Source organism: Equus caballus, chromosome 7, assembly GCF_041296265.1.
Source record: "Equus caballus isolate H_3958 breed thoroughbred chromosome 7, TB-T2T, whole genome shotgun sequence".
In the NCBI taxonomy this organism is placed as follows: Eukaryota; Metazoa; Chordata; class Mammalia; order Perissodactyla; family Equidae; genus Equus; species Equus caballus.
In genome coordinates, this window is record NC_091690.1 from 22339491 (window position 1) to 22361115 (window position 21625).

Consider the following 21625-nt stretch of genomic DNA (forward strand, 5'->3'; position numbering starts at 1 on the left):
CAGAGGCAAGCCAAGTTCAAGTCCTGGGGCATCTAATGACCAACTGCATGACCATAGGCAAGTTACTTAGCTCCTCTAACTCCTCTAAGCCTGTAAAAATGGGAACAATAGGGGCCAGCACTGTGGCCCAGTGGTTAAGTTCGTGTGCTCCACTTCGGCGGCCTAGGGGTTTGCTTGTTCGGATCCTGGGCGAGGACATGGCGCCGCTCATTAGGTGACGCTGAGGCGGCGTCCCACATAGCACAGCCAGTGGCACTCATAGCTAGAATATACAACTATGTACAGGGGGTACTTTGGGGAGAAGAAGAAGAAGAAAAAGATTGGCAACAGATGTCAGCTCAGGTGTCAATCTTAAAAAAAAAAAAAAGGGAACAATAATAGTACCCACCTCAGGAAATTGGATTAAATGAGATAATGCAGGTTGATCACTCCGGATGGAGTGGGCACAAAGCAAAGACTCAGTGAATGACAGGTCTTGTTATTGCTTTGCTCCCTAACGCTTCACCATCAATTTCTTCTTAATCATCAGAAAAACTCTTTGCTTGGAAAACTATTTACAAAAACATTCGCAAAGCATCGTCCATGATCATAAGGAATCCAATTAGAGGAAGGCAGCGGTGACGGGAATCGTTGAAGGATCTTCCCCAGGGAAAAGGAGTCCTTGGGCTGTCACAGAAGCTTAATCGCCAGGAAGCTGAACTGCCTAGAGGTCTTAGCCGCCTGGCCCTGGGGTGTGGGCCAAGTGGAAACTGAAGGGAAGGAAGGAACTGACGAGACTGGAGAGGACCCTAAGGAAGGTGGGCAGGACTGCCAAAAGTTAGCATCTACCTCCTGAGGTTCACCTTCTCTTTCATTCATTCATTTATTCATCCATCCATCAGCTATGACATGAGCTCCCTCCTGCACGCCAAGTGCTGAGGATCCTGCAGTGGACAAGACAGACCACGATTCCTGTACAGGAGCTCACATGCCACTAGTCTATTTGAGGTTTTTTGACTTTGAAGACTTGTGTTCTTTACAACCACCTAAACCAGATGGCGAAAAGACAAGCAAATCCTTTTTGTGGTTTCTTTGAGGGTGCCCAAAGTAGTCTAATTCCCCATTCCTAAAAGAAAGAAAAGAAAGAAGAAAGAACTTTGCCAAACAATGAGGAAATACAAGGGACAGACAGAACACTAGAAGCGTGGAATCAGTTGCATGTTAGAAGTCCCTTTCATTTCATGTTAGAAGCTTCCCACACTCCCTGTTGCACAGCCTAGAAAGCTGCCCTTCAGTGTTTAGCTCCTTCCCCAGTCCCAGCCATTCCTGGCTCACACCCATCCTGGAAGGGCCCAGAGGAAGGAGGAAGCTGGCTTATCCCCAGATAAACAGTACAGCCCTGACCATTCTCAAGGCTGATGTCCGGGGGTATTTTCCCTCCAGGGTCCCCACAGAGGGAGTCACGGGTTATTTCTTCACATCTCCCTGCCTGACTCGTTATTAAATTAAAAGAGCTTTACATTTAAATTCACAATCCCTTCATAGCTCCTAGAGAGGCTATACACCATGACCTCTTGGAATAGGCACAAGCTCTAAGCCTAATGAGGCCAATGCACGACCAAGGTTTCCCAAAGCCCCGGCCAGGGCATTTCTTCTAAGTTGCTTGAGGCAGCAGGATTCTTGGGACATTTGTTTTTAATTTTGATATGGACACAACCCAGGGATCACAAGCACCCAAGGTCACAAAGAACCTTGGCCATAATTTTGACAATGAGAACTGCGGTTCCTGAAACACAGGGCTTCTGTTTCTGGCTCCTTGACACTTCAGATAGTTTTTATCAAAAGCCCTTCAAAGGGGAAACATGTTCACTCTCAGGGAATTGACATCCTGCCGAATCCAGACATGCTCTTACTCCATTCTTGGTTCACTCCAGTCTCGCTCCTGCTTCCAGACTCCACCCTGGCCCTGAGAGGAGCTATTTCTCTGGAGTGTTCAGGAGCAAGTCCATCTGCCTGGGTAGAAACATGCCCAGCAGACCTGCACATCAGGCACTCACCATCTGGGTGCAGCAGACTAGCAGCAGGCCCCATGGGGACATCTGTGGCCCCAGTGGAGCCATGCCTGGTGCCCCCTGGCTTTGCAGCCCAGCCTCTATCTGTACGCCTGCGCATCTCAACTGCTGGGACACGATCCCATGAGCCTCGGTGAGGTACGCTGAATACATAGAATTCTGAAATGATTCTGAGAATAGCAAGTGGGTTTTTTTTTCTGGCTTTCTCTGAATGACTATTGCAAATTTAGTCAGTCAGATGTAATTCTGGTTTCATCTGAGAGTACCGGCTTACGTGACCAAGTCACCTGAGGGGGAGCATTGAGACTTAGAGGGAACTGCTTGGCTCCCTCCCCACCATCCTCTCCCGCCTCAGACACTTTAACACAGTGGCCTTTTCTCTCCCTTCTTAGGTTTCTACGTGTCCAGAGCGGGCAGGCCTTCTCCTCAAGGCTTTCTGTGCTAAATGTTCAACGACTTCCTTTTCTCCTGTTATGGAAAGATTTTGCTTCTGAGAATGTAAGGTTGCCTGGAAATAACAAGAACAAGGAGGAGGAGGAGGAGGAGGAGAGGGAGGGGAAGGGGGAGGAGACGGAGAGAAGGAAATTAGAGAGGGAAGAGGAAGAGGGCTTTACACACATTTTTAAAAACTTCGTTTTGAGATAATTATAGATAAACATGCAATTGTAGGAAATAATGCAGGGATCCCCTATACCCTTCACTTGGTTTCCCACCAAGATAACATCTTGTGTGATAACCACGACATAATATCACAACAGTGACAATTATATAGGTCATGGACTTTATTCAGAGTTCGCCAGTTTTACGTCACTCATGTGATGTGTGTGTTCTATGCAATTTTATCACGTGTAAATTCGTGTGTAAATTCAGTAGTGGGTTCTCTGTCAAGAAACAGAATAGTTTCATCACAGGGATCCCTCGTGCTGTCATTTTACAGCCACACTAACAGTTCTGAAACAACTCTGACATGTGTGTCAGAGAGGGATGCTTCCCAAACCACCAAGAAGTTCTCAGACCCTAGCTGTGAGTCTCACAATTCAACTCAATTCTGACACTATTTACCCAGAGTTAGCATCAGATCCCACAAGGCAAGGACTCAGTCCCACAAGACTGCCCTCTGCTTCAGATGCCAATCACAAGTCCAGCTTGTTACCTGTGCTTCTGACCAAGTGGCTATAGATTGGAGGTTCCCATGACCCCCTCCAGCAACCTGCAAAAATGGAAACCAATTTAAGAGGCAAAACATTTATTTGGGATCAAAGCATTGCAATTCAGGGAGCACAGATTCAGGTAGAAACTCAAATAGCTTCCCAATAGGGAGTAAAAGTCAGGGGTTTTTAAAGGCAAAGAAGGGTGGTTGTATTACAAAGAAATCTACTTGGAGCTGAAGGCAGAGAGAGCTGGTCTTGGCTAAACATTGATTGACTATTGATTCCATCTTCAGGAAGTCCACAAGCCTCAGTCTTTGTGATCAGGATGTCTGTTCTCCTGCTGACTTCTCAAGCAATTGATTGTAAAACAATTGCCACTTTGGCCCAGTCCAAAGGTTTGGTCTAGTCCAAGGTTCAAGACAAGGTAATTTCTCTGGAAGGACAGCTTCAACTCTATTTTAAAATGGCTCCACTATAGTCAGTTTTGACATTTTCCCATTTTGATCAAGATCTTTCTTTGAAAGCACCCCTGAACAACCATTTGAAAGCATTGCTGGTCAAGTATTGGAAAACCTTGTTCACTGGCTATTGGAAAGTATTATTGACTGACTATTGGAAAGCACTGCTGATCAGCCGTCAAAGCATTTTTGGTCTCTCATTGCCAGGAAGGCTCATTCCCAGTATGTCATATCCCATGTAGGAGGGAAAGTGGTTTCCTTAGGAGCCTTAGGCCACATTTGAGCAACAAGAGTGCCAGAGCAGAGAAAAGCCTTACCATCAAGTTCCTTTAAAGGTCAACATTGTGTGTAGTTCCTGGAAGTTTCCCAGGTGAAGGCTCATAAGCCTTAGCAATCACTTTAAAGCACTGAGCCACCGTTATCTGAGTGGTGTTTTTATAACATCAAGCGATGCAAAACAGACAAAGTTTTACAACAGCAAGAAGTCCTACAATAAGAAAGACAATGCTAAGTCCAAATTGGAGAATAGACCTGAACCAGGAGGCCATTCCTGAAGGCAGCGAGCTAAAGAGATCAAAGAACCATGGGATGTCAGTGGGCACAGCATCCAACCGTTCAGCTCGTGCTCAAGGTCTGTCTACTTCTGTCTCTGCTTTGCCAGAGGAGTTTGCCCAAGTTCAGCAAGAGGTATTCACAACAGTTACAAATATTCTCTCTTAAATCTCTGGAAGTTCGATTGGTTGGGCAAGAACTTCTAGACACTTAACACAAGGACTTAGGGGGGGAATGGCAGAGAATTAGTGCAGGAATTGTAGTTAAATGTAATAAGAGATTCTCTGGATTCACATACAGGATGAATTTCTGATGACAAACCTGACAGTCAGAAAATTTCCCCCTTTCGTAATAGATTGGGAGATGCAGAGAAGAGTGTTGTCTTTCCAAGAAAGAGAAGGCTCCATTAGAGTTCCGTAATTTCTTACCTTGTTCAGTTTTATGATCTGAAAGTTTATCAGAAAACTATATTCTAGAGTAAGTGTCCGAGTCCTTTTCATGAATCTCCCTGAAGATGAAACATATTTGCAAAGACATCAGAGTAAAACCATAACTGTCTGTAAATAACAAAAGACTTAAAATGGCATAGTTAAAGATTTGATTACAATGCAATTGAAAAGGAAATTTGGTTATTTCTGTGACACGCAACATTTTAGGATACTAACTAGAATTATGACTGATAACATTATGCTAGGATGTATCAGAATTTTAGAAATTTTATATAACTTTTAGAACTCATACTAATAATGTATATGCATACAAGGGTATCCATAAAGGAGGCTTAGCATAACTTATTTGACAATGCTTCCCATGCAATTTAATAAACCAAATAAATCAAATTAGTTCAATATTTCCATTTTTATAAGAGAGAAAAAATTCTTTGCCAGGTCACAGGGACCAAAGGGAAATTCTTAAAGTTACTTTCAGGTCAAAAGACTTTATTTAGAATTTGATTTTTTGGAAATTTTGTCAAAAATATCAAAAGGTTTTAAAACACTTGGCCGAATAGAATCATAGGGCACTGTGAAACAATATATAGTTATCCACTTAACCAAAGTAACAACAGAAGCTGTTAAAGGCAAACACAAAGAGTTAAACAGTTAAAAAAAAACCCCAAAACTCTAGCACTCTTAGTAAAGAGACCTCAGCTTTTTGAACATAGGAAATTATTTTGACAAAACCCAGAATTTTTGCCTTTCAGGTAGACTTACTCAAAGTAAAGAATAACCTTTCATAATCTCTTTGTCAAGAGCAGACTAAAAGTCCAAGAAATCTGTTCTTTTAAAAGAAAGAAAACCAAATTCTAATTTTGCACCAGCTTACTTTTGATATTAAAACTGATTTACTTAATTAAATTCATTTCAATCCTAGCCAACTTGACCATGCACAAAACTCTTCTCAGGGTTCCTCTTCTACAAACCTTCTATAATTTGCTTTTTACATTCTGATTGTGTTCCATCCCTTCTCTCCTTCCCAGCCTCTCCTTAGGACAAAAATTACTTCCCTTCTTCACAAAGAATATATCTCCATTCTTTATACGTTCTTTACTGAAAGTATACATTTTCTCACAGAACAAAATTATTTTAATGTGGCACAAGACTTGTTTACTAATAGACCCAAACATCTTTTAGTCTTTCTGTAATAAGAAACGAAAAGTAGATAACCCTATGTTTAGGAATGAATGTCTAATATTTTATCTTATTTGGAAATGGCCTGTATGCTCAGTAAATTTTTATCACTTACCACTCTCATCACTTAGGAAATTCCAAGGGTTTTAGGAGCTCTGTGCCAGAAATAGAAATGCTCTTACTTATAAATCACAATATTACACTCACCCAGTCCCCACCCCCATCTCTGACCATCACCAATCTCTTCTCTATCTCGATGAACTTGTCACTTCAAGAATGTAATATAAACGGAGTCATATAATAAGTAACGTTTTGAAACTGGCTTTTCTCACTCACTAGAATTCCCTGGAGGTTCATCTGAGTTGTTTTGTGTATTGATAGTTCATTCCTCTTTATTGCCAAGTAGTGTTCCATAACGTGATGATACCACAGTTTAACATTCACCTGTTGAAGGAAATCTACACTGTTTCTAGATTTTAGCTATTAGAAATAAAGTTGATATGAACATTCAAGTTAAGGTTTTCGTGTGAACGTAAGTTTTCATTTTTCTAGGATAGATGCCCAAAAGCGTAATTGCTGGGTTGTATAATAATTGTATGTTTAGCTTTATAAGAAACTGCCAAACTGTTTTCTAGAGTACCATTTTACAGTCCCACAAGCAATACGTGACTGATCCAGTTTCTCTGCATCCTCACCTGCATTTGGTGGTCTCACTACTTTTCAAAAAAATTTTAGCCATTCTGATAAGTGCATAGTGATATCTCATTGTGGTTTCAATTTGCATTTCCTTAATGGCTAATACTATTTAACGTCTTTTCATGCAGTTATTTGCTAGATGTATGTCTTCCACAGTGACATGTCTGTTCGTGTCTATTCTTCCTTTGTTTTTTTTTTTTTTTTTTGAGGAAGATTAGCCCTGAGGTAACTACTGCCAATCCTCCTCTTTTTGCTGAGGAAGACTGGCCCTGAGCCAAAATCCACACCCATCTTCCTCTACTTTATACGTGGGACGCCTACCACAGCACAGCTTTTGCCAAGCGGTGCCATGTCCATACCCAGGATTCAACCAGTGAACCCTGGGCTGCTGAGAAGGGCAATGTGCAAACTCAACCGCTGCACCACTGGGTCGGCCCCTGTTCGTATCTATTCTAATTGGATAGCTTGGTTTTTTACCATTGAGTTTGGAGAGTTCTTTATATATTCTAGAAAATTAGTGCTTTGTCAAATATGTAGTTTGCAAATATTTTCTCTCTGTCTGAGGCTTGACTTTTCATCCTCTTCATGGGATCTTTCACAGAGTGAATATTTTAAATTTTTGGTGAGCACCATTTATCAACTTTTCCTTTTGTGGATTGCGCTTTGGGTGTTAAGCCTAAGAACTTTTGGCCTAACCCTAGGTCCAGAAGATTTTCTATTTTTTTCTAAAAGTTTTGTAGTTTTACATTTTAATTTAAGCCCATGATCCATTTTGAGTTAATTTTTGGATAATATGTGAAGTATTGGTTGGTTTCGTTTTTTGCCTATGAGTGTTCATTTAGGTGTATTAATCCTTAAAGCAACCTTTTGAAATGGGTATTACATTACTATCCCATCTTACAGGTGGAGAAACCCAGAGAGATTTGGTAATGTGACCAAGGCCCAACAGTGGATAAGTGGTGGGGAAAAAGCCGCAGTTTGAACGCAGGTTTAACCGACTCACATGCTCTTGCATTTAACCCCTGCCCCACTGGCTCACGCCATCCCTTTCTTTCTGGGAGAGTCTCGCTTCCTGGGCAGACGTTCCAGTTTCCTGCACGCATTCCTTCATCTTGGCTACCCCTGCCCTCACCTCAGTACACACGCTACCAGGGGTTGGAGTCTGCCAGAACTTGTCCAGGTGTCCTCTGACGAGTTTGCAGGGTGGAGACTGGAGACAGACTGGGGAACTTCCCTGTATGCGAAAGCTTGTCATTCTGGTTTGGGGAAAGGCTCACATTGGATTTCAGCATCTTCCAGAATATTGCAGAACTGCTCTGACAGCTTGCTGGTCTGGGAGTGGCAGGCTGAAAATCTTAGGCTCCTTCAAAACAATCACACACACGCAACATTCTTATAATAATTCCAAGTCCAGAGAATTTCCAACCCAATCTGCCAAAATAAAATACATTTATGAAGGTCAATAGAAAGGACTCAGCATCTTGGGGCAAAATTCCTTTGCTGGAACATATATGGTGGGTTTGGGTCATACGTGGACTATACCCACCTGTTCATTCCCATTCATTCATGCCCATTCCCATTCATAGATATGAGCCGGCAGTTGAAGGCAGAGCTTTCCTTTCCGGCTCTCTCTTCTCTACCCAATGGCTGCAGACTTCCTAGCCAGGCAGGAATTAGGAACTTCCTTACCCATACCATTGGAAAGAAATCAGCAGCCTCTAGGTTGACCTTGCTCTTTCCTAAATCCCTAAGCATCATTCCACTTGTTAATGAGGCATCTAAGAGTTCTTTGCCTCTGGGACCTCACACTCAAAGGATGAGACTGAGGAAGGATGCTGAGGCGGGGAGGGGTCTCTTGGGGGTGATTCAATGGGACATCCCCTCTTCCCAGGCTCGGGCCCCCCATGGCTGCTTGGGGCCTCAGGGCTCAGGATTGGGTTTTCCCCTCCCTTGCAGGGCAGGATCGGCTCCTCCTCACGAGGAAGGAGGGAGGGCCGGCTCGCCTCCCCATCCCCACCCTCCCGGGACCTGAGCAGCAGGAAGCGGCGGCTGCTCCGAGCCTGCAGCCCAGGCGCGGGAGTGCGCGGGGTCCGGAGGGGCCGGGCGGCCGCGCAGACCTCATGGCTGCGGACGTGAAACAGCGGCTGGGCAGCCTCACGGTCTTCACCCGCGACGACTTCGACGGCGACTGGCGCCGAGTGGCCAGCGGCGGCTTTGGCCAGGTGTTCCAGGTGCGGCACAAGCGCTGGCGGACCGAGTATGCCATCAAGTGCTCCCCCTGCCTCCTGCCGGACACCACCAGGTACCCGCCCACCCCGCCCCTCTCCTTTCACAGAGGAGAAACTGAGGCCCAGGTAGCTCCCCGTGGGGGGGGGGCGGGGGGGGGGCAGGCGGAGGTTGAAGGTGAAGATTTTCCCCTCAGTGTTTCTGAACTCCACCCAGTGGCCTGAGCTCACCAGGCACAGCCATGTCAGTTCGTTTCCACACCTGAAATGCACTTGGCACACCATACCTGTTTTTGGAATCCACAAAGGTAAAAGGAGAACAGGAAGTACCCTCCAAAGATGCCTTTGTCCCATCTGACCTCCCAAACTGGTCTGGCCTCCTTCCTTCTGGGGGTGAGGGTGGTGATGATTGCTCTTGATGGCCCTCTGCCACTCTCCTACCCACTCCCAAACTCTCAGGGCAGGCAAGGGCTTGCTGGGAGGCTGGGGACTTCGCTCAGTGATGCTCAGCGATCTGTGGAGAACCAGGTTCTCCCTCCACATGGCCTCTGGTGTGGCCCCTGCCCAGCCAGCTCAGGCTGGAGGAGGCTTGGGGGATGGAGATGGCCCAACCCGCTGGCCTGAGAACCTGCCCAGGCCACTTACTGGTTCTCACAGAGGTCCTGCTGGAAGGTCAAACTTGGAATACTACAGTCTCTGTTCTTGTTTTTGTCTCTGGCTCCTCCCCAACTCTCATCCTATGCTCTATGGCCACTCCTCGGCATGCCTCCTTTTCTCTCTTACTGCCTCTTTCCCAGCGTTTCCACCTGTCTCTGCCTTCCTGTTGGGATGGGCTCCAGTCTCATTCCCACCAAATACGCTGATACCGACTATGCACTTACCCCCTGTGCAACCATGAAGGAGACACTTGGGATATGAGCCTCATCATGATAACCATGTCCTCCTCCCAAGACCCCTGGGGCATCCACTGGAGAGCCTGGGGTGGCATCTAATTTGGATATTCTTTGTCATGTTCTGTGTGGTCACCATGCCAGCTCCTAAAATAGCCTTAGCTCCCAAACACTCAAGCCAGTCTCTTCTCTAATTCCCAGACCCCACCTGCTTAATGAATAGGGGCAAAATGAATGAGCTCCAGACTCACTCACCTTCCTCCCTCAGCATCCTCCCATTGGCTTTGGAGTAGAGTCAGGTTATTCTAAGATTTGTCCAAATCATATACAGCCTTTGAAGCAAAGAACAAAAGGAGACAGATGGCATTGACAAGACTACATTGTCAGACATTGACAGTAACTCCCACCACTTCCCTTCCCAAGTCCTGGGAGTTCCCTGTGTGGAAAGGGCTAAGGAATTTAATGGTAATTGAGTCCTGCCATGCATGGAGTACTATACTAAGACTGTCACATGTCTACTTCCCTGGAGCTTCCTTCCATCTCCTCATTCATTCATCTATTTGATGAGCTTATTGCTCTCCTACTGTGTGTCAGACTGCACTAGACCCTGAGATATAATGATGGATGCAACAGACATGGCCCCGTTCTCCTGGAGCTTACAGCCTGGGGGAGAAAGACATTAATCATATAATCCCACACATAAATGTAAGTGTGTTACTGTAAGAAGTGTAAGAAAGGAGAGATTTGTGGTTCTGTGAGAACTTATTAATAGTATTTGACTGAGATATGAAAAAGCTTCCCTGAGGAAGTTACACTTGAGCTAAAATGTGAAGGATGAGTATGAGTTAAGTAGATGAAGAGGAGAAAGCCTTCCAGGAAGAGGCAACAGAATGTGCAAAGGACCCATGGCAGGAGGGGCATAGGAAGTAAAGGATGGAAAAAAGGCTGTTGTGACTGGAGTTGAGAGAGGGAGCAGTGGAGAGCCACTGAAGGGTTTATAACCAGGCGGGGGGAGGGGTGACAGGGAGGAATTGATCAGATTTGCAGTGTGGATAATGGGTTGGAAAGGTAGAGTGGATGCTGGTCCAGGTAGGAAATTGTTGTCATCATTCAGGCAAGAAATGATCAGAGTCTAGACTGATGTACTGGTGAGAGAGGGAAAGGAATAAATTACACAGTGTTTAGGAGGTAAAAATCCACTTTCCTTGGTGCTGTATTGTCTGTGGGGGCACGATAAGGGAGATGAGTGTCAAGGGGAACTCATTGTCTCGCTTGCCCAAAGGAAGAAAGGATCCACTAGAATGTCTGTTCTGTGAGAGCAGAGTCTGGTCCGTTTGTCCTCTGCTCTATCCCCAGTGGCTGGTACATAGTGGGTGCTCCATAAATATTTGTTAAATGGCGTCATTGACAAATAATAAATGGAACATGCAAAGAGGCCCGGGTTTGGAGAGGAAGAGCACGAGTTCAGTTTTGTACATGTTGAGTTTAAGGTGCCTTTAAACAGCCAAGGATTTTGTCAAGTAGACTTCAGAGTGAAGATGTGAGCTAAGCAAATTAAAATATGTGAGTCACTTGTGATAGGCAGTAATTGAAGCCAGGGCGTGGATGGTATTATTCAGCACTAAGAGACCAAAACAAAGTCCCTGTCCACGTGGAGCTTCTCATCTAATGGAGGCAGATAGAAGGTAAATAAATAAATAGGTAAATATTTTTATCTGTAACACTTCCCACCACCTGACATTTTCTTGATTAAAATACCCAAGGACAGTTGAGTAGTCTGATCTTCCCAGAAAAATTAGAATCTAGAAATATTAATTTGTGGGCCATCTGTATATGGGGGGATAAGAGTTGCTAGAGTTGGGGTAAGGTTGCTATTTTAGATTTGAAAGGTTTAGCATTTGAGTAGAGATTTGAAGCGAAGAAGGAGCAAGCCATGTGGCTCTCTTAGGGAGGAGTGTTGTAGGCAGAGGGAACAGCAAGTGCAAAGTTCCTGAGGCAGGAACATACTTGACATGGTGGAGAAAGAGCAAGAGGCCAATATGGTAGGAACAGAGCTGGAAGGGAGGGGTTAGTAGATGAGACCAGCAAGCTATGCCCAGGGCAGATCCTGCAAGGCTGCGTAGGCCATTGTCAAAACTTTGGCTCTTACTGTGAATGAGAAGAGAGCCACTGGAGGGTCCTGGGCAGAGCAGGGATGTGCTCCGACTTACGTTTTAGAAGCATCACTCTGGCTGCTGAGTTAAGAATAGATGGTGGAGAGGAAGAGAGAGAAGCAGAGAGGCCAATTAGGAGACTGGGCCAAGATGCCAGTGGGTAGAGGTGGTGAGAGGTGATGAGCTTCTTGCTATATTTTGCAGGTAGAGCTGACAGGAGGTGCTGAGGGGGAGGAAGAGAGGAGTCAAGAATGACATCAAGATCTTCGGGGACTAGAGGGATGGAAGATGAGGAAGGCTGAGGGAGGAGCGGGTTTAGGGTGAGCATCGAGTGTTCAGCTTTAGACTCGGGAAGTATTGAACACCCAGTTGGAGATGTTGAGATTGCCTACAGACAGAGCATCTAGCAACAGCAGGAAAGGAGAGGGCCTAGCGCTGAGCCTAGCAGTCAAGTAACAGAATAGGAGCCTGCAAAGGGGACAGAGAGGAAGTGACCAGAAAGAGAGGGAGAAATCCTGGAGAATGTTGGCACACGACTGAGGCAAGTGAATATTTTGAAAAAAAGAATGAGAAATCTGACCTGAAAACTGTGCATAGGCTACAGCCATGTGTCATTGGTGACCTCCCCCACAGCTGTTCAGTGAAGTATTGAGACCAGACACTAGATGAAAGCAGGTGGTGCGAGATGAGGAAAAGAGAGAGACTATAGGTACAGCAAACGCTTTCAAGAAGTCAGGGTGTCAAGGGGAATGGTGCAAGTCACTATTGTTCCCATTTTATAGTTAAGAAACTGAGGCCCAGAGAGTTTATTCCTCGGTCATGCAGAGAGTAAGCGGTGAGATTTGAAATCAGGGCAATGTGACGCCATATCCCATGCTTTTTCCACTTCATGACAGATGCTCCTGCGAACTCTAAAGGACAAGAGGAGACAGATAGAAATATCACGGAGGTGGAGGGGAGGTCTCTGAAACAGTAGAGAAGTAGAGGCGAGAAGAGGAGAAACCTGGATGGGCCCGCCTGTCCAGATGCAAGCGAGAGCAGGTGGTTTTTCCTGGAGGTCAGGAGGCTCTGGCTGGCTTCCCAGGGTGGCCCTGTGAGCACATTTCCAGCAGCTTCTGACTGCAGTGCCAACACAGCTTTGCAAATACTGTGCTTTTAAAAATGTCATTTCTCCTTAATCCTCATCCGTGCGATCCCCAAACAATCTCTAACAATTTGCATATTTACTGTTCTGTGGGCTCATACAATGAAAAGAGCAGGAGGGTTTGCAAATGCTTATTTTATAAGGCCTTCCCTTAAGACTTGACTTCTGTTCAATTCAACAAAGACGTATTGTGCTGTGCATGGCAATCGGCCGTGGGGAGTACCATGATGAGTGATGACACTCCATCCATAGAATGGGATAGCATGCAGCCGCATAGAGCTTGCTTCAGAAGAATGATGATGTAGAGAAGCACTCAGCTACAATAACGCAGATCACAAAACAGCCCACACTGTGTGATGGAGAGAGAGAGAGGAGGAGAGGAGTGAAAGGAGGGGGAAAATACCAGAGGGACCTTGAAAATGTATCGTAGGAGAATATACTAAAATACTAACAGAGGCCAACTCTGGAAGGTTGGGTTACTGAGGATTTAATTTTCCTCTTTCTAGCTCTCTGTATCCCCTAGATTTTCTATGTGGTATCTGTATTACTTTCATAATCAAAATGGCAATAAATGATGTTTTAAAACAGAAGCATGAGGCAATGATATTGGTCCTCCAGGGGCTTGCAATCTCCTGGAGGAGATAAGCATCTAAACAAGTGCACAGAATAAATGGCAGGCTTTTTGTGGCCACCTCTGTAGAATGGTCTTGCTCCTAAATCTGCAGACTCCTTTCCTTCCTGTCTTATTGTTTCTGGCCATCTGGACCTCAATCTGCACATCCTGCTGGGCATCCTTTCATGTCTCTCTCCCCTCCTCCACCATCTTGCAAACTCCAGAGGCTTCTCTGGGTCCCCACAGCCTGGCATCAAGCCAAGTTTGTGTGTTCTGCTAATTGCTCTGTAATTAATGGGTCACCTCCTTCTGTCTCTCGCTCCCCACTCTCCATAGCTCCGACGTGAATTGCCTCATTGAAGAAGCAGCCAAAATGGAGAAAATCAAGTTTCAGCATATCGTGTCCATCTATGGGGTGTGCAGGAAGCCCCTGGGCATTGTGATGGAGTTCATGGCCAATGGCTCCCTGGAGAAGATGCTGTCCACCCACTGCCTCTGCTGGCAGCTCAAGTTCCGCATCATCCATGAGACCAGCCTGGCCATGAACTTCCTCCACAGCATTCAGCCGCCTCTGCTGCACCTGGACCTCAAGCCAGGCAATATCCTCCTGGACAGCAACATGCACGTCAAGGTCAGGGCCCTGGGCAACCCTTCTGCCTCCTTTTCCCTCCCAAGTCTCCTCCAGGTGAGCAGGATTATCTACCTGCCTGACTCTTTGGTCCATCAAGAGTTTTAAGCAGCTCCCTTCATGGAGGCATACTGAAGGCAGAGATCACACCTAAAACAGAGATGGATGAGCAGTGAAATTTGATGCATGAAGCAGGGATCAGTATGCCTGCAATAACCCTCTTTGGCCTTGGTCTTCCATTTCTAATGTGGGTAGAATAATCCCTATCCCTCTCATCCTTTGCTTTGCGTATAAATAGATGTGTGTAAATGAGATGAATCCTAAAAAAGATCACGATGACCATTTTTTCAGTTCCTAAAACATTTCACACTCTTTTCTGCCCCAGGACCTTTGCACATTCTGTTTGCTCTGTCTGTAACAGTGTTCCCCCACTTCTCTTTTGTCTGGCAAAGGCCCACTCGTCTTTCAGCTCTTGGCTTAAACATCACCTCCTCAGTGAGGTTTTCTGTGATCCACCCCAACAGGCCCCTGTTGTATACTCTCATTGTACCTCTGTCTCTTCATATTGCTAACCCCAATTATAGGTATAGTCATTTGTGAAACTATTTCATTAGTGACTGTACCCCCTATTTTAATAAGCTCTTATGAGAACAATGGGCAGAGGAGATCTCATCTTTCTTATCTGCTGCCTGGTCCTCGCTGCCCAATCTAGTTGGCACTCAGTGGATGGTCAATTGGCATTTGAATGAAGCAATGGATGGAAACAAAGAGGGGATAAATATTCATGGTGTGAGCACTTCAGTGCCTGTGGAAGTGGGATGAACAGAAGCTCACCAAAGACGGCAACTTTATCCACGGTGCCTCTGAATAATGGCAACACCTACCATGAACTTATTATGTGCCAGCACTTACTAAGTGCTTTTTGCATATTTCTTCCTTGAATCCTCATACTAGTACTATGAGTTAAGTATTCATATTATTTCCATTTTATAGATGAGGAAACTGAGGCTCTGAGAGGTAACTTATCGAAGATCGGCCAGGTGCTGCGTGGTAGAGCTGCCGTGCTCCTAACTGCTGCCCTAGACTGGAGAGGCGGACAGCGGGAGGGTGAGAAACTAAGGCAGTTTTCTGGAGGCGAGACTCAATTGCTCCCATCCCCACCTCTGGCTTCCTCGCAGATTTCAGACTTCGGCCTGTCCAAGTGGATGGAACAGTCGACCCGGATGCAGTACATTGAGCGGTCGGCTCTGCGGGGCACCCTCAGCTACATCCCCCCTGAGATGTTCGTGGAGACTAACAAGGCCCCGGGGCCCAAGTACGACGTGTACAGGTGAGAGGAAGGCAGGGCTCCATGCCGCAGGCCTGGGAGGTAGCTTGTTGTCACTGCCCTGCCTGGACCCTGCGGCCCAAAGGACAGGATGGGACAGAGAGGAGGTCCAGCCCTTCCCTGCCCACGTGGGAGGGTGAAGGTTGGAGGGGGACTCTGGCTGGAGAGGCCATGCCTGGGATTGTGCGGTCCATGGGGCCCTCCTGGCTGGGGAGACCATGGATATCAGAGAAAGTCACTCAGGGAGCACTTTTCCCCTCTGCAGCTTCGGGATTGTCATCTGGGAGCTCCTCACTCAGCAGAAACCGTATTCAGGTAGCAGCGGTGTTGGCATCCTGGGGTGGGGTCCTAGAAGGGGCTGTGGGAGGGCTGAGGGTTCGTGGGAGCAGGACAGGGGCAGGTTTGTGTCAGGGACCCATCTTCTCTTCAGAGATTCCCATCCGCACCCTCCCTCCCTCCTCCCCCTACTTTTTAGAGCTCTCCTAACAGTAAAAGGAAGGGCAAAGGTCAGCCCAGCCCATGCTTTCTGGGACCTTTGCTTCTCTGGCCCTTTCCTGCCTCTCCCACCTGACCCCTGCCACTGAGGAGCCGGGGAAATAGAGTGCCAGGGAACTTGGATAACCTTGCAATGTTGCAGTCAAGCCTGTACCCAGGCCTGTTGATCAGGCCTGCTGCCTTTGGACAGCAGAGGCCTGCAAGGTGGGGTCATGTCCGGTCCTGGCCTGGGAGGTGGCTGGAACTGGACCAGAGACTCAGCTGCTCAAACTGGAACCTCCAATCCACCTGCAATCCAGCTGTCTACTCCCCATGCATTTATGGAGTCCCAGCTGTGTGCACCACATTGTCAGACTCCCCAGAGCCCCTGCCTCCTGCCCAGCCCCTCTGCCCCTGCCCCACAGCACCCGCACAGCCCGGGCCTCCTCTCGCAGGCTTCAGCATGATGACCATCATCGTCCGAGTGGCCACAGGCGGGCGGCCCTCCCTGCAGCCCGTCTCCGAGGAGTGGCCAGGTGAGGCCCAGCAGATGGTGGACCTGATGAAACGCTGTTGGGACCAGGACCCCAAGAAGAGGCCGTGTTTTCCAGGTTCTCGTCTAGTCTGACCTGCCCAGGGACTGGGGAGCTGGGCAGAGCCGGGGTGCCAGGTGCCAGGAGAGGAGATGACTAGAGCCCAGCTACACCACAGAGCTCTGCAGAGAGACACCTGCTATGGCACTAGGGCAGAATCCCCCTCTCAGTGCTGGGAGGATGGCAAGGGGGACCGGGGCAGCCGAGGACTGCAGTCCAGTCTCTCTGGGCTATGTGCCCCTGTGGGAGGTAGTGTAGAAAACTCTGATTGTCGGAAGGCTTCTGGGCCTGGCTCTGCTGCTGCTGGGGTCTCCAGTCACCCGGGTCCTTTCAGGCTATGGTGTCCTCATCTGTAACATGTTCCCAAACCATGAGATCACAGGGCATGGAGGGACCTGGAGGTCATCCAGCCTCTTAGAGACTGTGAAACGCACAGCTGTGTGTAAGTGTGAGCATCTTAGCGATCGCCTGGTCCCTCCCCCTTGATTTATGGGAAAGGACTGACCCTTGGAGGGTCAGTGACTTGCCAATGTGGCCCTGCTGAGCCCAGGCTGGGACCTGGGTTTCCTGCCTCCTGGTGTACCAGTATGGATGCACGTGGGCCCAGGAATGGATTTTGGGGGTTGTGGGAAATGTCAGGATATCTATAATGTGGAAGGACTGCTGACCAGCCTGTGCTCCTTTTCCTCTCTCTCCCCTCGTGGAGCAGACATCACAGTCGAGACAGACATGCTGCTGTCCCTGCTCCAGAGCACTGTGGCCGACCCAGAGAGCGAGGCCCTGGCCAGGAAGGTGTCCTGCAAGCCCTCTCTGTGCCAGCCCTGGGAGGTGCGTGCGGTGGTGGGGCATGGTCTCTGGCACGTGCTGAGGATGCGTGCACAGGTGTGTCCTTCACGAGCTACCTGGCTGAGGGTGCAAATGGGGACTGAGAGCCAGCCCACACTCTGCTGGCCAAGCCAGGCAGCCCACTTGGGAACATCTTTTCCTAATTTGCAGAAAGCTGTACTCAGGGCTAAGGGTGGCCGTAGCTCAGAGCCCCTGAGAAGGACATAACTTCTCTCACATGTGTAGGATTAAGCAGAGCCCTGTCCTACAGAGGAAGACCTCTGCTCTCCCAGGCTTTCCCACCATGGGCACCAACGTCGTCACTCTGCTGCCCTGTTCTATTCCCTAACATGGGAACCAGCCCTGGGCTAGCATGGGGCTTCCAGCAGAACCCGCAGAGCCACCCTCCTTTACGTGGGACCCAAGAGGCAGTCAAGGCCCTGAGCCATCTCTTTCTGGCAGGGTCTCCGCTGCTCAGGGTTTTCCTCTGGCGTAAAAGCAGGGTCTCCTAGGAAAGGGTGGGATGTGAGTCCTGACAGGTGACAAGGAATGCTGGAGAGAGGGAAGGAGTGGAGGACAGCACAGACCAGAACTGCCCGGCTCGTCTGATCTGCCCCTATGTCTTCTGGTTCCCCCTCCCCAGGTCAGTGTGGAGGTCAACCAGGAGCTAACAGACATCGGTGAGTCCGGAGTGCCACAGCGGGAACCAGAGAACTCGCAGTGGACGAGAAAGTGCAATCCAACCATCCCCATTCCCCATCCTCCCCGGCCCCCACCCTCCTCCCCGGGCCTGTGACAAATCAGGAGTCGGTGTATCTCTTTCCTGGCACCCGGCTCCGTGTTCTAGAAATGCACAGGCTCTTGGGGGCCTGGCTCTGCCTCCCCTTCGGGTCTGTGTTCTTGCAAGGCCAGACTCCTCCCTTCCTGGCCTGGAGGAGGAGCATTGGTTTTCAACCCTGGCTGTGCCTTAGAATTACTTGGGAAAGGAAAAAAAATGCCAATGCCTGAGCCTCACCCTGGACTAGATCAGAATCTCTGGGGGTTTGGCTTGGGCAGTGATTTATTTATTTATTTGGTGGTGGGGGGGGTAATTATTATTGCTTTAAATTCTGATGTACCATTGGGTGGAGCAGGAGGAAGTGAGTCCTTAATGGCCTCAGGAGAAGTCCAGATCGTAGGGCTCCACCACAAACTTATTTTCAACTTATATTTACTTACTTTGTGCCAGACTCCCCTCTGAAAGTTCTTACCTACATAATTGTCCTCACAGTGGCCGTAAGAGGTGGGCATTGTTCGTGTCCCCTTTATGGATCAGGGCCTGGAGGCTCAAACAGGCAGAGCTGGCCAAGGTCAAGTGGTGCTAAGGGGTGGAGTCAGGATTTGCACCCAGGCCTCTTTCTGCCTCATCCTCACGGGAAGAACTGCCAGACTCAGTTCTCTAGGACAAGGGAGGCTATGCAGAGATGCGTAATATCAGGAAAGACATAGCCTTTAGTCCAGTAGTCTGTGTTCTTGGATGGTACTTCCAGGAGGCAGGGGGATGGCTGAGAAGACCTCTGGATAGGTCAGAGGTCCTTTTGTCAACCGCTTCTTCCTCCCAGGAAACTCAGGAGACTACTTGAAGCGGGTCCTGCAGCTCTCAGACAGTGGGAGCTTGGTCCCAAGCGATGAAGAGCTGCGTATCTATGAGAATAAGGTCACTCCCCTCCACTTCCTGGTGGCGCAGGGCAGTATGGAGCAGGTGAAGCTGCTGCTGGCTCATGAGGTTGACGTGGACTGCCAGACGGCTTGCGGCTACACGCCTCTCCTCATCGCTACCCAGGACCAGCAGCCTGACCTCTGCACTCTGCTCCTGGAGCACGGCGCCAATGCCAACCTGGCCGATGAGGACGACTGGGCCCCACTGCACTTTGCAGCCCAGAATGGGGACGACCGCACTGCCCGCCTGCTTCTGGACCACGGGGCCCACGTGGATGCCCAGGAGCATGAGGGGTGGACCCCACTCCACCTGGCTGCACAGAACAACTTTGAGAATGTGGCACGGCTTCTGGTCTCTCGTCAAGCTGACCCCAACCTGCATGAGGCTGAGGGCAAGACCCCCCTCCATGTGGCTGCCTACTTTGGCCACGTCAACCTGGTCAAGCTGCTGACAGGCCAGGGGGCTGAGTTGGATGCTCGGCAGAGAAACCTGAGGACACCACTGCACCTGGCGGTGGAACGAGGCAAGGTGAGGGCCATCCAACACCTGTTGAAGAGTGGGGCTGCCCCCAATGCCCTTGATCAGAGGAACTACAGCCCACTGCACATTGCAGCTGCCAGGGGCAAGTACCTTGTCTGCAAGATGCTACTCAGGTATGGGGCCAGCCTCGAGCTGCCGACCCAGCAGGGCTGGACGCCCCTGCATCTAGCAGCCTACAAAGGCCACCTGGAGATCATCCGCCTGCTGGCTGAGAGCCACGCAGACTTGGGGGCTCCTGGAGGCATGAACTGGACCCCCCTGCACCTGGCTGCCCGCCATGGGGCGGAGGTGGTGGTGTCAGCACTGCTACAATGTGGGGCTGACCCCAATGCTGCCGAGCAGTCAGGCTGGACACCCCTCCACCTGGCTGTCCAGAGGGGCACCTTCCTGAGCGTCGTCAACCTTCTGGAGCACCGTGCAGATGTCCATGCCCGCAACAAGGTAGGCTGGACACCTGCCCACTTGGCTGCCCTCCAGGGCAACATGGCCATCCTCAAAGTGCTGGTCAAAGCCGGTGCCCAGCTGGACATCCAGGATGGAATGGGCTGCACACCCCTGCAGCTGGACCTCCGGAGCCAAAAGCAGGGCATCGTCCCCTTCCTCGAGGGCAAGGAGCCCTTATTGGCTGTTCTGGGCAGTGATGAGTCTGGAGCCCAGATGGATGTTTAGACAACCTGGGGTCTCCTTACTGTTAAGGAAGAGGGGTTGGTGGAAGTGAAGCTGGACTTCTGGGAGGGCCCCTTCCCCACCCGTACTTGCCACCTGCCCCTTGACCTTCAGAGGAAACTTGGAACGTGGTCTCCTGGGTGATGGAGGGATGGGAAGGCACCACTGAGGTTGTAGCTGGGGAAGGGGCCCTGGCATGGAGAGCTTCTTTCAGCTCCTCCTCCAAGTGCATCTCCAGCAGACTCCTACCCTCCTCCTCCTGTAACTGGACTCAGACCCCCGAAGTGAATTTCCTCTTCATTCCCAAGACTTCTGCCACCTTTTACCACTTGCCCTTGAGTTCACAGGGGCGCTTGCACCCTAGGAAACCCCCTCTGAAGATGAAGGAAGGCAAGGAGGAGAGGGGAGTGCTCCCTCCTAGCTCATGTCTGTGGGACTTGGCCCCCAATCTCGAGCTGGGCCAGGAGAGCCAGGCACACATGCTTTGCTCGAGGGACAGGAGCTAAAAGTTTGGAGGAAGTTGCTGCTCACCGTTTAATACCCCAGCTAGCTCTCTGCTGCCACACTGACCACACCTTCCTCGTGGCCCTTGTCCCAGTGCCTGGGTCTCCCACACAGTCTCTTGGGGATGAAGGAAAGGTGTGCTCCAACTGCGCTCAAGTGATCCTATGTGGGACACTCAGCCCCTGGCCTTCCCTGCCCCACCATTCGCTGTGTCCAGTCATTTGGCCAGGTTTGAAACCCCAAAGTCAATAAAGCTGTGGGCCTGAGTCTCCCCTTTGGAGACAGATGGACCTCTGAGACCAGGTTGCATGTAGGGGCCAGTAGTGTTAGTATAGGGTGTGTGTGGTATGTGTAGTGTGGTGTGGTGTACGTGTATAATACGTGTGTGAGTTCACATGGGGATAGGAAGCTGATGAGGGGAGTGGGGGTGTGGTGTGTGTGGTCTACTGGAAGTGTATTATATGTGTGTGTGAGTTCACACTGGGGGAGGAGGCAAGGGTATATGTGGAAGTTGGAGGGGTTGGTGGTGGTAAGAGGTGGTGATGGTGAGTTGGAGGGGGTGGGGGTGGTGAGAGGTGGTGATGATGAATTGGAGGGGGGGGTGATGGTGAGGTGGTCATCTGGGCTCTGTGTGGAGCTTGCAGGGCAGGGACTTTCCTCTCCAGCAGTGGCTCAGGGTGCCCCTTCCTGTGACCACACCCTGGCGACTCATCTGCAGGCTTGACCTGTCCTGCTGGTTGTGGGGCAGGCTGGAGTAGGGCTGGGGCCCTGGCTCAGTGACCAGCCAGCTTCTGCTTCCTCTCTGGCT

The 21625-nt window shown here is 49.2% G+C and overlaps 1 protein-coding gene across 2 annotated transcripts; it reads left to right on the forward strand.

Moving 5' to 3' along the window:
* The first annotated feature begins 8515 nt into the window (after positions 1–8515).
* On the forward strand, positions 8516–21107 carry ANKK1 (ankyrin repeat and kinase domain containing 1). 2 transcript variants are annotated; one of them, XM_023644834.2, is made up of 8 exons: positions 8516–8838; positions 13898–14192; positions 15368–15519; positions 15782–15831; positions 16446–16601; positions 17293–17411; positions 18052–18088; positions 19010–21107. In XM_023644834.2, the coding sequence occupies exons 1-8, from the start codon at positions 8657–8659 to the stop codon at positions 20314–20316; spliced, it is 2298 nt and encodes a 765-aa protein (XP_023500602.2). In that variant the 5' UTR covers positions 8516–8656; the 3' UTR covers positions 20317–21107. The 2 variants fall into 2 exon arrangements, with proteins under 2 accessions (XP_023500602.2, XP_023500601.2); XM_023644833.2 differs by having other exon boundaries at positions 8558–8838; positions 17293–17465.
* Positions 21108–21625: the final 518 nt, after the last annotated feature.